At 38.1% G+C, this 16285-nt stretch overlaps 1 protein-coding gene across 3 annotated transcripts in view; it reads right to left on the bottom strand.

The window, feature by feature from the left end:
- Positions 1-12360: 12360 nt before the first annotated feature.
- The window catches only part of LOC102019960 (melanoma-associated antigen D1), a 112483-nt gene continuing 108558 nt past the window's right edge, over positions 12361-16285 (bottom strand). For 2 of the 3 annotated variants that reach the window (XM_005411362.2, XM_013508174.1), the window contains exons 5-13: positions 16140-16203; positions 15836-15915; positions 15595-15686; positions 15274-15353; positions 15140-15182; positions 14797-14859; positions 13999-14113; positions 12767-13152; positions 12361-12567 (exon numbers count right to left, since the gene is read on the bottom strand). In XM_005411362.2, the coding sequence (XP_005411419.1) occupies positions 12775-13152; positions 13999-14113; positions 14797-14859; positions 15140-15182; positions 15274-15353; positions 15595-15686; positions 15836-15915; positions 16140-16203 (915 nt within the window). In that variant the 3' untranslated portion in view covers positions 12361-12567; positions 12767-12774. The remainder of the gene's footprint in view (positions 12568-12766; positions 13153-13998; positions 14114-14796; positions 14860-15139; positions 15183-15273; positions 15354-15594; positions 15687-15835; positions 15916-16139; positions 16204-16285) is intronic. The other variant, XM_005411363.2, reaches the window with a different exon arrangement.

The raw sequence follows: 16285 nt of genomic DNA, 5'->3' as shown, positions 1-16285 counted from the left end.
CAGAGAGCTGACCTCTCCTACCTTGCACCTTGACTTAATCTTTGTGCCTCAACACCTTTTTACAGTGAGGAGCCCTTAGGAAACATCGACGATTAGAAACACAGTATCAATTCCATGCAACGAGGGGAAATTCACATTAGAGCAGAAGGATAAGCCTGGGACACTTTCAGGTTGGTGAGTTCTTGATAGCACCCTCCATGACTGGGGTGTTGAGATGAGTCCAGTGTCCCCAATTTTAAAATATTTAGAGGCCAGAGGTGTTTCTCAAGAGACGCCTATATATGAAAATAAATGAAATTTCCACTGTTTAGCCCTCAACCCAGCTAGAATAATACTACATAGTCAGAAGATGGCCTTCCTGACCCAAGGACAGCAATCATTTCCCCCAGTATCTAGAGTGAACAATAAAAGAGCACTGACAATTTAGAACAGGCAAGCACCAAACAGAAGCAACTGTAAAGAAAACAACAGAATCTCTCCCCCACCCCAAACACATATGCACATGCGCGCACGCACACACATACAGAACATGACCCTTAGGGAAGAATATCTCTACATCTTAGGAGATGATGTGTTGATGTGGGTGTGTTAAGAAGTGATAATTTTCAAGAGAATTAAGACGAGAAATGGGGTCATTAAGGGAATTTGGTCAAAACACAGAAAATCTTCAAACGTCCAACAACAAGGCAGTTTTATATCTTATCTTGTGGGTAACAATTGGAAGAATTTTAACAAGAGTATGTATTTACAAAAATTAACACTGAAAATATAGTATAGGCATCTACTACACATGTAGTAGTGGATAAGAGTAGTAGATGCCTCTTCTCTCTCACAGTGAATAGCATAAGCTACTTCAAATGTCAATGCCAAAATGTTTGTCGGGAATATTTTGACTATTTCATGATGAAGTATCTATACCCTTTTCTGGGACACTGGAGTGTTATCTAATCCTGTTAGCAAAATATTCATGCTAGTATTATTAATATATTAGACAAAATAAATCTACTCAATAGGGGACCCCTACATTCAACAGCCATTAAAATGTTATTCCCCTCTCACAAATAAGTATTAACAACTATGACAATTAAACGAAGTACTCGATGCAAATCCGTAAGATGGTGCTGTATGCTCTTAGGTCATATGCTATGTTGTAATTCACCATGAATCAGTATTGTTAACACAGACTGACAAATATTTTAGCCAAGATTTTCAGTATTCAGATCAACTAAATGGAAAACTGCCTCCATCCTAAAACTACAGTACTGTACCGGTCTTAGCTGTGTCATGAGGTGCTTCCACACCCTTTTTATACTTAACTTTATGACCATTCTACTAGGGGTATCCAGTAGGGCTCAATTTGAGTGATGGCACCATGTGATATCAGTTTAATCCCAGTGATGGATTTATTTTTGGGATGGCAAAGGGATGCAACTTTACAACAGCCCTTGGAAACAGTAGATGCCTCTTCTGTGTCACAGTGAATAGCATAAACTACTTCATTTGTCACTGCCAAAATGCTTCTGCTGGGAATACTTTTTTCAGTGGTAGACGAACTGTTTTCTATCAGACAGCTGAGGACTGATTATAGAGACTATAGAGTGCCTGCTCACCTGGAGGCATATTTGGAAACTGATTACCAAAGATAAATTTATTCATCATATTTGACAGCGTTTATATTGACAGTGGACATGAGCCTGTACATGTATGATTTCTGAGCAAAACCATAGTAGCAATGTTACACAGCAAAATTTTAAATGCATATCTTACTGAGAGCAGAAAATTATTTCTCAAAAGGGCCCGAGTAATGTATCCTCTATTTCAAGGACATTGTAAAATATGAGGTATATAAAATAGCAAGCAATGTGCACAAAGTCAGTAATTAGGAATGTGGGAATAATTAGAAAACATGAAATAAACTGTCCAATTTTAACTATAACTGAGACATGGAAGACACCAGTGATCTCACTTGGTATGAATTAGCCAATTTGGATACACAAATGTTAGGGTCAAACTGCTAAGAGATAAAAATGACGTCTAAATAAGGATAACCTGTTTACTGCAAGAACAGATTAAGAATCGGAAACAACTTTGACAATATGAGGATTGTGCAATAAACACAGTGAAAACTAAAGAGCTGGAAAATTACTCTAACTCAGGAGGCTTTCCATCCATCAGCCTTCCCATTCAGGTTGCCGCGTTTGTTTGTTTATTTGTTTTGCATCACCATGATCCCTAGGAAGGCAGAAGGCAGAAGGGTACAGGCAACATCTTTATATTAACTCAAAAATGAGAGCAAGCAGTTCTCAAAAGGCAAAGTACTACAGAACCTGCAGAGAATGAACAGCAAGGAGAATAAGGAGTGAAAGATGACTCTGCAAATGGTTGAAACAATTAAGAACTGCAGAAACTCACCCTATCTTTTCATACAACAGACTACACTAATTATACCTGCAAACATTCAGTGGCATTGTTTGGATGGGAGCATGTCAATACGTGAGGCTATGTCTATTTGACTGTATACATGTGACATTTTAATGACATTTGAGTTATGGTATTTGGGTGGGTATATACACTATCTGCAACAGAGAGACATCAAACTATGTGGCACTGTCAGGTAAAAATCTAATCCTATAGGGCTTATATTTGCAGGACACAAGAATTTCCTACTCATATCTTATACAGTACTGCCACACTGTGCTTTCTGCCAGGGCTCTCCTAACGGAGATACACACACAAGGAACTCGCTTATTGTTCACTGTGCCACTTCCCAGTGTCTGTCAATGCAGAGCCCTCAGGTCTGGCTAGGATGAAGCAAAGGTCTGGGTATAAGGATGAAGTAGGGTTTCTTTACCTAATTTTACATTTTACCATTCGCTGACCCCTAATGGACAGGTACGGCAGAGTCCAAGACCTCAGAGACGGCAGTGTATCAAAGTCTAGCCTTCATAGTCAGCAGTGGCTCATTTTACCACTTCAGTATGATAAAAATATGAAAAGCCAATTTAGAGATTAGAAAAAAAATGTTTGCAAGCTATGTATCTGAACAGGGGTTTATATCAAAAATTTATCTTAAAAACTCACACAATAAGTATCAGAAAAACAAATAACCTCATTTAAAATTGGGCTGGGGATGTAGCTCAGTGGCACAGTGCCTGCGTGGCCCTGAGTTTGATTCCCAGTACAAAAAAACAATTGGGCAAAGCACCTGAATAGACATTTGTCCAGAGCAGACATAAAAATGGCCAACAGACACATGAAAAAATGCTCAATGTCATTAATTACCAGAGAAATAGAAGTGAAACCCACAATAAGATACCACCTCACATCTGCTAGGACGGCTATTTTAGGAAGGAAGGAAGGAAGGAAGGAAGGAAGGAAGGAAGGAAGGAAGGAAGGAAGGGAAGACAGAAGGGAGGGAGGGAAGAAGGAAGGCTGGCAGAAAGAAAGCAAAGCAAAGTGATAACAAATGTTTGTCAAGGTGTGGAGAAAAGGAAATTTTTTAAAATTGCTATTAGAAGGGTAGACCGGCACAATGATTACAGAAAATAGTATGGAGGTTCCTAAATAAATTAAAAACAATTATCGTATGACCAAACAAAACTTCTTCTAGTTACATATCCAATGAAGACAAAATCACCACCTTGTTAAGATATTTATACTCCTATGTCCCTTACAACTTATTCACATTAGTCAAGATATAGAACAACCTAAATCAATGTTGATGGACAAACAGATGAGCAACTACAGTAGAGAAGTCCAGTGGAATATAATTCAGCCTTTAAAATTGTGATCCTGTTATGTGCCACAATATTATAAAACTAGAGGCTATTATGCTAAGTTAAATGAGACATGGGAAGAAAATATTGCACAATCTCATATGTGAAAGTTTTTTAAAAGTCAAAAACATAGAGAAAAGAGTGGTAACCAGGAACAGGAGGGGTAGGGGGAGGGAATGGCAATACAGGTCAAAGGAAGCAAAGTAACGGATGTATGGGAAGAATAAGTCTAGAGATCTAATATACAACATGACAACTACAGCTATTAACATTTACTTGAAATCATTGCTAAATAAGATTTTAGCTGTTTTTGCTATGCAAAAAATGGGCAACTATTTGAAATAATGGGATATATTAATTTATTTTCTACAGTAACTATTTTACTATCTATACGTGTCCCATAACATCATGGTATATTCCCTAAATATAATTATTTATTAAAAGTATCAAAATGGTTGAAAAAGGAAGTTTATTTCTAATACAAAGACATATGACATATGCAGGGTGTCAGTAAAGGTTCAAAACTGATAGACAATGCAAACATTAATAAAAAGAAAGCAGGAGTACAGATATTAACATCAGGTGAAGTAAAATTGAAACAAGTCACTAGAGATAAAGAAACACTATATAATGATAAAATGTCTCTCACCAGGAAGAAATTATGATCCTACAAGTGTATGCATCAAACAAATGAAATATATGAAGCAAAAGCTGAGGGAAAAATATACTAGAAGATTTCAGCAGTGCAGTCTCAGCAACAGATGAAACTATTACACAAAGCATCTGCAAGGATATAGAAGAAATGAACAATGTAGTTGACCAATATGAGATAACTAAGATAGACAGATAGACAGACAGACAGACACAGATACACAGAGAGACAGATATGGGGAAAACAATTCCACTTAACAGTAGCAACCTTTTTTCAAGCACCCATGGAACATTCAACAAGACAAACTATCTTGGAGATAAATCTCAACAGCATTAAAACAACACCATAAAGTATATGTTCTCTAACCATAAAGGAATCAAGACAGTAACCTGTAAGAACAAATCTACACATCACAAAATTAAATAATACTTTTACATAATCCAAAAGAAATTTGAAAAATACATAGAACTTAATAAAAATGAAACAAAAGATGCCAATGTACATGCTACACAACAAAACAGGGACAGGAAAGGAGTTTATATCACTAAATGCTTTCATTAAAAAGAAAATCTAAAATGAAAGATCTAAGTTTTTATTGCAAGAAAATAGTAAAAGGAAAGAAAACACAGAGAAGGACATAAAAAGGATAACAGAATGTGGCAAATAACACTCTTTAATTTAGTAATTTAGAAGAAATGGATAAAATCCTGAAAAAATATAAGAAATCAAAATTCAAACAAGATGAAAGAGCTACATTAATTATTAAAGAAAATTACTTATAATTTAAAAACTCCCTACAAAGAAACCTATAGCCCCAGATGGCTTCATCACATGAAAATATAACCAAATATTTAAACAATTAATATTGATTTTATATACACTCTTACATATAAAACAATTTCAAACTAATTTTATATGCCAAATATTTTCCTTTAAGAACACGAATAAGGTAAGAATACCAGCTGTAGCTGGTATCTTCATTATACTACTAGAAGGCCCACCAGCAAAACAGGCAAAAACAAAGTAAGAGGGATACTGGAAATGAATAAAAATTATCTTTCTTTACAGATAATATAATTTTTCTGACATACAGAAAACTCTGGTTTCCATACCAGAAAAAAAACCATGTTAACACTAACAAATTCAGCAAAGTTGCAAGACATGTAATCAATATACAAAAATCATTTGTATTTCTATATAGTAACAATGATCAATTTGAAAAAGTTAAGAAAATAATTTTATTTACAACAGAAAGAATAGAATACTTAGGAATAAACCCAACCAAGGTGATGAAAGAAAACTCTAACGATGAAAGAAATTAAAGAAAATAAAAGCAAATGGAAAGACTTTCCATGTTCAAGGATTAAAAGTTAATAATGATTACTGTTAAGAGGCCAATATAATCAAAGCAATTACAGATTCAATATAATCCCAACAGCACTTCTGCATATAGAAAAATCATTATAAAACATATGTGGAATTCTAAGAGACCTAGAACAGCCAAAACAATTTTGAAAAGACCAAAGTTAGAGGATTCATCCTAATTTTAAAACATATTATAAAACTACAATAATCACAATAGTGTGGTACTGGCATAAAAGTAGACATGCAGACTAATGAAATGGAATGCAGGCTGAAATACACCTTCAAATATGTGGTTAAGGATCTTTGACAAGGGTGCTAAGATTATTCAGTGAACAAAGAACAAACATTCTCTTCAACAAATGGTATTGGGGAAACTGGATATCCATATGCAAACAAATGAAATTAGACCCTTATCATACACTACAAACAAAATGGATTAATGGGCATAGTGCCACATATCTGTAAGCCCATCTACTTAGGAGGCTGAGGCAGGAAGATCACAATGTGAGACCAGCCTAGACAATTTAGCAAGACCCTGTGTCTCAAAAAGGGTGGGGATGTAGCTCAGCACTCCCTGGGTTCAATCCTCAGGACTGGAAATACAAGCAAAAATCCAAACCCAAACAAAACAAAACAACCCCAAAGGATTAAAGATTTAAGGGAAAGATCTAAAAGTATAAAACTCCTAGAAGAAAATATAAATGAAAACTTTGATGATACTGGGTTTGGCATTAAATTTTGGTTATGATACCAAAAGGACAAGCAGCAGAAGCAAAAATAGGTTCTACAAACTTAAACAGTTTTATGCATCAAAGGACAAAATAAACAGTCAAAAAGGCAACATAAAGAATGGAAGATATTTGTAAACAATACACCTGATAAGAAATTAATAAACAGAATCCTACAACTCAACCATTAAAATCAAGTAACACAATTAAAAATGGGCAAAGGACTTTAATAGACATTTTTTACAAAGATGATATACAAATGGCCAGTAAGTATACTGAAAGATGTGCAACACCATTAATCAGAAGGGAAATGTAAATCAAACCAGAATGCACTATCACCTCAGATCGACTGGGACAATCCAATAAATAAAACTTAGAAAATAACAAGTGTTATTGAAAACATGGACAAATCAGAATCCTTGTGCACTGTTGGTGGGATTATAAAATGGTGCAATCACTATAGAAAAGAGAATGGTGGTTTATCATAAAAATTAAAAATAGAACCACCATTGCACCCAGCACTCCCACTTCTGGGTATATATCCAAAATAATAAAAATTGGAGTATGAGATATTTACATATCCATGTTCACTGCAGTACTATTCAGAACAGCCCAGAGGTGGAAACAATCCAAATGTCATTGATAAATCTGAAGGACATTATGCTAAGTGAAATAAATCCATTATATAAACGTAAGTCCCGTACAATACATCTTACATGAGGTGATACAGAAAATGCAAAATGCAGTAATGGTTTCCACAGACTGGAGAAGACAACAGGAAGTTGTATATTAGATATAGAGTTTCAGCTTTGTAAGATGAGTAAGTTCTACAGATAGTTGCACAATAATGTGGATATATTAACACTAATGAACTATGCACTTAAGAACGTGAAAATGCTAAATTTTATTACGTGCATTTTACCAGAATGAAAAATTTACAAAACTGAAAGAAAAATCACACAATCATACATACAGACACAACAAACATTAATAATATAAATTTTCAGCAAAGTAGGAATAGAAACTTCCTCAAATTATAAAAAGCATCTACCAACTACTATATAGTTAAGGTCATACTTAATAGTGAAAGCCTAAAGTACTTCCCCCTTCCTATCAGTGACATGCAAGTTCATCTGCTGTCATTATTCTTGTTCAGCATAATACTGGAAATTCTAGCCAGTATAATAAGTCCAAAAAAGGAGAGGAGAGGGGAGCAGAGGGAAGGGGAAAGACAGACAAAAATACAAAAGGCACACAGACAGATTGGAAATAAGAAATAAACTATCCTTGTTTACAGATGACCTGATTGTCTATGGATAAAGTCCCAAGAATTCTACAAAAATAAATCTCACACAATTTAAAAATGACCTTAACAGGTTCATAGGATACAAGTTCAACACCTACAGAAAACTCAGTTACTTGTCTATTTATGAGATGTGAAAATGGAAATTAAAAACACAATTATGATTCCAAAGAAAAGGAAACACTTAGGTACAGTCTATCAAAACACACACAGTAAAAATGCTGATAAAAAACATCTCATAAGACCTAAGTAAGTAGAGAGGTTTACGGCCATTGAATGGCAGGAATGACACTGTAAAGATGTACATTTCTGCAAAATGATCCACAGGTGTAATGCAACTCTGGTTAAACTCTCGACAAGACTTCTTTTGTAGACATAGAGCAGTTTTAAGTTCATAATATGTGTTTTACTTTCCCACCAACAGTACAAAAAATTCCCTTTCTTCCACATCTTCAACACTAGTTATCTTTTTTATTGATAACAGCCATTCAAACAGATGTGGTTGTGACTTTAACATGCATTTCTCTGATTATTGACGCTGAACATATTTTATGGAAAACAATGTAGAGACTCTTCAAAACATTAAAGACAGAACTATCATATGATCTAACAATGCCACTTCCAGGTATATTTCCAAAGGAAATGAAATTATTATATCTAAGAGATATCTGTTCTCAGAATACAGTATCTAAGAGAAAGCTGTGTTGTTGACTGTAGCACTATTCACAATATTGGAGATCAACCTATGTGTCCATTAACTGATGAATGGGTAAAGAAATGTGGTAAAGGGCTAGGGATGTAGCTCAGTGGTAGAGTGCTTGCATAGCAAACGCAAGGCCCAGAGTTCAATTCCCAGTACCACACACAAAAAAGTGGTAAATATACACAATGGAACACTATTCAGCCTTAAGAAAGAAAATCCTGACATTTGCAACACCATGAATGGGTTCAAAGAATATGCTAAATGAAATAATCCAGACACAAATTATATCTTGCTGCTTCTTTTATTCCCATTCCTCTCCCCTTCCCTCAATCCCTCTCTCCTCTCTCCTTATTTACAAAAGCTTTGTTTCCATTTTTTACGGGGGGCGGGGTTTCTGGTACCGGGAATCAAACTCACGACCTTGTGCTTGCCAGGCAGGTGCTGTGCTGCTGAGCTAAATCCCCAGCCCCTTCCTTCTATTCTTTCTTCTTGTTCCTTTGTTCCTTCTCCCCTCTCCCATCCCTTGTCTCCTTTACTTCTCAATTCTACCTCAATAAAAATGGAAAGAAAGTATGATGAGAGTTAAAAAAAATCAACATGAACATAGAATAACAATAGTAGCTGGGAAGGGAGACAGATAAAGGGAGGACAGATTTGATCAGTGCATGGTATATTCATAAAAATATCACACTGAACAACATTAATATGCACATTTGATACATTAATCAAACATAAAATATAATGAAAAATGGGAAAATTAGTTGATTTTCAAATTATAATGTACTTGATAAAATTCCCTTTCAGATATTTTTGCTTTACTTGTAAATAATGATTTATAATTTTAAACTGACAAGTTTGTATAAATCGATTGTATATAAAAAAGGATGGGAATAGAAAGTTACCTCTGTATAATAAGCATGACAATAATTGAATGAGGATGAAGAATTGATACGAAAACTAATATTAATATGATTCTAAAATTGGCATCATATGCATGGCTAACATTCCTAGAGAGTCTAAGCAAATCAGGCTCACTTTTGTGGTTTTTCTTTAATCTGTTCCCAACTTTTACTTGTTCCTGTTACCCTTTGGGGCCTCCAGTCTATCCTGTCTGTATCTTTCACTTGTTCTTTTCCCTTCCAAACCAAAATTAATGTAATCAACTACGTTTGCACAGGAGCTCCTTTGCAACTTGATGCTATGACAAAGATGGTACAACTTAGGGCCAAGTCCCAGATTGAGAAGCTATTCCAGTGCAAGCCTTCCCTTGTTCTCATGCTATTGAACAAGTCCCACCTACTCTATGACATCCATCCAACTATCCAGAGAACTTTCTCTTTTCCAGGTCTCTGCTGGACATACATTATTTTGAAAATACATGGGCTTGCAGATGTCTTGTCCTGGAAATGCACGTATCACTTACACACAGGCCAGAAACAGTCATATGCACAACAGTAAAAGTGTCTAGGCAATGTAGGGGAATGTGTGATTCGAATTTGTCAAATACTTTATTTCATTGTCTACTTTTATAGATGAGTATACTTGGACTCAGAGAGGCAGAGATACTTGCCCAGTGACACACCAGTGGAAAAAGATGAAATGGAACCTAGGACTTCTTGCCAATGCAAATAAAAGTTTCATTAGGAAGACGTCAGAGACTCACAGAACTGGAGAAAGATGGGAAAAAGTAACTTGAGCACTGGATAGGAACTGAAACACAAAGACAGTAACAGTCCAGTCAGGATGCTATTCTGAGGATAACAATCACATACATCATAGTTTAAACTCTGTCAATCACGTAAGTTTCAAAATCCAAGGAAAGAACACATAACTAAGTAAATTGCATGCCTGCCCTGTGACAATACCAGGGGGAATAATATGGTGTACCGTTTCGATAGGTGTATACAAACATCTGTACATGTCTTTGTACAAAGACATTTTTGTTTTCTATTAATATTTTAAAAAGTATCACAAACTGAGTGTCTTAAACAACACTCATTTTTAGTCTCCTACTTACTGTAGGTCAGAAGTCCAGGCATGGCTTGGTTCCAGGTTCTCTGTTCAGAAAAGTGTTGACAGGGCTACATTTCTTTCCGGGGCCTCAGGGAAACTACTTCCACTGTCATTAAAATTGTTGGCACAGCTGCTGTCCCTGCAGCTGGAGGTCTGAGGTCCTGGTTTCTTTGCTGGCTATCAGCTAGAGGCCTCATTTAGCTCAGAGGCTACCCATGGGTTGTTCTTTTCCAAGGCGGCAAAGTGGAATTCATCTGCCTGAATGTGGAGGCCATAAGGGGCTGGGGATTTAGCTCATGGGCACAGAGCCTGCCTGGCAAGCGCAAGGTCGTGAGTTCGGTTCCCGGTACCAGAATAAAACAAACAAACAAAAAATGTGGAGGCCATGAACACACACCAGTAGAAACCTGAGGTAGGTGACAGACTCTGTATCCAAACTGGCTATGAACATATGGTGAAAGCTGCCTCGCCCACAGAAAGGCCACCTAGCCCCATAGATCCTCAGTGGGATCAATCAAAAGAACAATCATCACCCAGAAAAGCAGGAATCACAACCCAGGCCTGGGCCACCAGAGACACAGGGCTAGTACAATCCCCTGCCACAAAGGTTTCAAGAGATTTTCCCAGGCCTGCTTGCAAAGAGTTAGGAACCAGACTGGCTCTTAGAAAGATTCCTTATAATAAGGATAAGAAACAGAGGACGGCTGGGGCCCATTACTCCTTCCAATCAAGGGCTTTCTCTTCCCAGAATATGGACATTACCCAGGAACCCAAGGAAGCTCTGGACACTGATTTTGCCCTTTATTGAGCCTTTTCTAAAAGGTAACATTGCCTTTGATCTTGCATTTTTTTCTACCCCAGCTCTTCCCTCCATCCTTGTCCATATGTTCAGATTAACACCAAGCTCCTAAAGATGTCGGAGTCAAGGCCTAATTTCAGCCTCGGTAGGAGAGTCTTAACTTCTAGGATAGATCTCAGTAGTTCAAGCCAAGTCCCTGCTGTTTATGGTCCTAACCAAAGGCTGCCTAGCTTTGCATGGAGCTTTGTCTTACTTTCTTAATCCTTGTTCAGTAGCAACAGAAGCCCCTCTTTTGCCCTGCAGAAGAAGCTACTGTGAGGCCTTCTTCACTCTCCAACAAAACCCTGTCTCTGGTCCTATGGAAGCAGAGCACTGTGAGGGTGTCCTAGAGGGACAGGGTCTCATGCTGCATTTCCAGACTACAGGGATAGGTTCTCGTGGTGCATTTCCAGAAATAGGGAGGACGTGTATGTAAGAGCCTAGCCCTTTATGGGCAATGTGGCTAGGAGTACATTTTATTTCTCACATGGCTTTGGTACCTGGCTCACAAATGTTTTTAGTCTTACTCCTGCCTCTATCCTGGAGCCATTTCACTTGCCACATGGACAATACAACCAATACCCCCTGGCTCTCCCCTTCAACTCTCCACTCTCCGAACCTTGTCATCACCTGGAATTCTGCCTCTTTGGTCCTCTTAAATGCAACTACCTGTGCACTTACCTACCTATACCTTCCTTTATTATGCTGTTTTTCTCAGTGTCAGTTATTTCAGAATATGCACCAGTATATCTATCACATGTGAGTTACTTACGTGATATTTACTGAATAAACCATACTAGTTCTTGGGTCTCAGTAACACTTGTGTTCACTGATCCCTCTTTTGGCCCCCAATCCATTAGCTGGATCTATCCACATTTTCACCTGTCGAATGCTGATCAGCCCTTCAGGCTAGAGCCGATGTCTTCTCCCATTAAATGTGTTGATCTCTCCCTGAATATAGAAAAAAGGGATGCACATCTAATTCACTTTGCAGTTTCAACGTTTATTTCTGATCCCAAAACTTAACAGCACACGAGGAAAAAAAAGCAACGGACAGTAACAGCAAATATATTCTCTTGCATGCCACTTTCAGTCAACAGGATGTGGCTCTCTAGATAGTTGTATTTAGAAGAAATCTGAGGCTTCAGCCTCACTCAGGGGAAGGACTATTGCAACTGATGAGCAATATCTGTGAATATAAGAAAAAGTAAAAATTCAATGATATACATTACCGAATAGTAAGGAACATAAATACCAAACAGTGCTTTCCTATACTTTCCTCATCTCCCCACCACAGGTTTCTAATATGACTCCTAGCTCATGCACATAAATGCAACCCCTTCAACCCTGTATCACCCAGTCTGCTCAACCCAAAGTGATATACCTACCCAATGCCTCACTCGACCCAGAAGAAACCAATGGCACCAAAGTTGGCAGCAAAGTTGGCAGTGGGTGTAACACCAGGACCAATAATAGGACCAGCGGGGGTTTGAGGAAATCTGGAGTGGGCATTCTGGTGGTGTCTGGTCCAGAGGGTAAATGGGATTCTGGAAGAGGGATCCCCCACATCTCCTTCTTCATCCCAAGTCAGCAGCTCAAACTCGATGTCATCCCAGCTCCAGGGCCCAGATATAGCCTCATCTCCAATGCCCATGCGGGTTCTTGCTTCAGCCCGGGCTTCAGCCTCAGCCGAAGCAGCATCTAGAGCATCCAAGGCCTCATCTGCAGCCTCCATGAACTGTGCAGTCCAGTCACGAGGGTCTCTCTTCTGAACCTGAGATGAGAAACAAAAACCAAAAACCTATTCAACAATAGCCAAGATATAGAATCAAAGTACCCACCAACAAATGAACAGATAATGAAAATGTAGTATATATACACAATGGAATATCATTCATCCTTTAGAAGAAGGAAATCCTGCCATTTGTGACAATATGAATGAAGTTGGAGGACATTATGGTGTTAAGTAGATAAACTAGAAACAGAAAGATCTCACTTATATGCGGAGTACAAAACAAGTCAGACTCATAGTAGAGCAGAATGGTGGCTGCCAGGGCCTGCGATGGAGTGGGATAGTTAAGGGCCCCTAAGTTTCAATTAGATAAGATGAATAAATTTGCAGATCTATTGTATATGATGATGACTATAGTTAACGATTATGTACTGCATATTTGAAAATTGTTAAGAGTTGGCTTTAAATGTTTTTATCACCAAAAAATGTTAAATATGTAAGGTATGTATGACAGTTACTTTGCCTGATTTAATCATTCCATAATATAGACACGTATATTATCAAAACATTATGTATAATTTTCAGTCAAAAATAAATAAATGAAAAATAAAAAAAATTAGCAGAAAAAAATCATGGCATACTTGATAGGTATATACAATTTTTGTCAATTATGCTTTAGTAAAGCCTAGAAACAACAAAAACATAAAAAATATCTGAAAAAAGGAAAAAATACAAAACCCATAATAGTATTAGTTAATACATACCAAGCACCGAATATGTATCAAGCACTTTATTTTGTGTTATTACATATAATGACAACGTATCTATGATCTCATTCCTTTTCTGGCCCTTTCCCAGCTGCTATGAGTTATGGAGCAGTTTCATTACCTCTGCAATGAACCTTAACACTTTCATCTTGCTGGTCTCATGGTAGGAACGGAGCCCCCAGAGGAACTCATACTCAGGAGGATTGCTGTTGGGCACTCGTCTGTAGTCCAGGTATCTGAAAGAGCAGAAATGTCTGTGTTACCTACCCAGGCAGAATGGTAGTCCATCCGTTAATACATAATAATCTAAGATTTTGAAATTTCTGATTTCAGGTAGCAATTCTCTTATTCTAGACTCATTCCTAACCACAACCAGGGTATTTACCCCTTAACAATCAGACTTCTGAATTTCTGTGCCAGTGATTCTACACCAGGCAATCATTCAGAGCTGTGTGACACAGTGTGTTGTTTTATAGGGAGCTTTTTTAAAATAAGAAGGAATGTACTCCACAGTGATGATTAAAAGTATACTTGATATGGCACCCAGGAACATTAACAAGGGAGGCTTGTGCTGGGTCACAGAAAGGACACCACTAATCTCACTCCCTCTAGCTCCAGATTCTTACTTGTCAATGAGCCACAGGCTCATTGTCATGATCACACCACAGTGCAAAATCCTCTACCTGGCCCAGTCTTGGGAATGTCTGCCATGAACACAGTGGGTATACTTCAGTTACTTGTAAGACAGCTATAAAACAGAAAAACTCAACCTAAAGGAGTACTCACAATAAGCACTCTTTGAGCTTCTATGAGCATACAAACAGGTGTAGCTTAAGAAATTAGCTTCAGAAGGGCTTTCTGAGGCAGACCAACATACAGAATCATGAGGACCAGAAAAAGCTCCTTAGGTATCACTTACTTCTGCTTTACAAACTCGTAAGTAAGAAGTTTTCTCAGATCTCCAAGGAGAGGATGTCTCACCCTGATAGTAACCAAAAAAAGAAAGAGAGAGAGAGAGAGAAAAAGAGAGAGAGACACTATGATTTTGCTCAAAGAAAAGCAGAGAGCTTTCCAGCGCAAGATCAGAAATGAAAAAGGAGGCAGAGAGTTTAGGACTACTTCCCCTTCCACCCAGGTCACATCCCTGGGCTCTGGGCCTCTCCAAACCAAACCCCCAAACCACCAGGTTAATGCAATCCTGGAACAATCCCATTGCCAAAGGATGATTCAAATAGGTAAGAGATGACAGAGTCTCATCATACCCAGGACGCAATCCCATCTTGCGTAGTGCCTCCCAGAGGACAGCTGCAATGGGAGGCAAGAGGAGATAAGGCACGAAAAATGAGCATGGAAATCAGGCTATGGCCAACCCCCAGCTGTAAGTCCAGCCACTCACCCTCACTGGCACGGTTGCCATTCATGAAGATGACACCCAGAACCACTAAGAGGAGACCCAGCTTGGGTGTGTCTTTGGTCCTAAAGGAGGTTAAGGATAAAAATAATGTATTTCCATCAGCCATTTGTATGAGACACCCCAGCCAGCTTACCCATCTAACTTCCCCTTATTTCTAAGTTAGGGGGAGAATTATACCCCAGCTCTGCTCACGACCCACTATGTAACACTGAACACTGCACCTTGACCTATTTGAAACTCCCGGGGGGCGGGGGGATGGATATCACTGAGAAAGGCCATGTTCCACCTCATTTCCCATCTTACGTTCCTAGTACGCCAGCCAGGGACTCAGGGGTACTGATGAGAATGTACAGGTGTTCTTCCTTGTCAATTTCTTTCAGTTGTATCCCAAATTTCTACAGGAACCCAAAAAAAATATGAGATTTAGCATAAGCAGTTACTCACTTCCTTATGAGACTTATCCTAAACCTCCAGTAGGAATTCCATAAATCTTTAAAATCAAGACTTTCTTTATCATTCCTGTCCCTCAGGGCTGCCTCCTCACCTTCTCCAGGACAAAGGATGCACGTTCAATGATTTCTGGATAAACATCAGTGTATTCTCGGATGATATCCCTCAGCATTTCTGCAGGAGAGAGGAAAGAAGACCTGGGTTAAATGGGGGCGACTCCCTGGCCACTTTGCAAACCCTGCCAAGGATAATAAGCAAAGGTCCTCAAGCATGGGAAAGGGAGAACCAGACGGAAGCAAGAGGCCAGAATGAGAAGGGATATAGTATAAGAAAAGGTATGCCCACAGAAAATAGGGAGGGGAAAGACAGAGTTTGGGGGAGGGATACTAGCTGCCTACCTGAGCGCCGGATGGGCACCTTTGTGTAGTCTTTAAGCATCAGGTACTTGACTAACTTATTTGCCTGGGAGAGAAGAAACTCATTTAAATTATAAGATATTTACAGAAAACAGTTTATTATAAATATAAGGAACACAAAAGAGAAA

Source organism: Chinchilla lanigera, unplaced genomic scaffold (assembly GCF_000276665.1).
Source record: "Chinchilla lanigera isolate Chin_1 unplaced genomic scaffold, ChiLan1.0 scaffold00142, whole genome shotgun sequence".
Classification (NCBI taxonomy): Eukaryota; Metazoa; Chordata; class Mammalia; order Rodentia; family Chinchillidae; genus Chinchilla; species Chinchilla lanigera.
The sequence above is the reverse complement of the archived record's forward strand: the minus strand, read 5'-3'. Positions and strand labels throughout refer to the sequence as shown.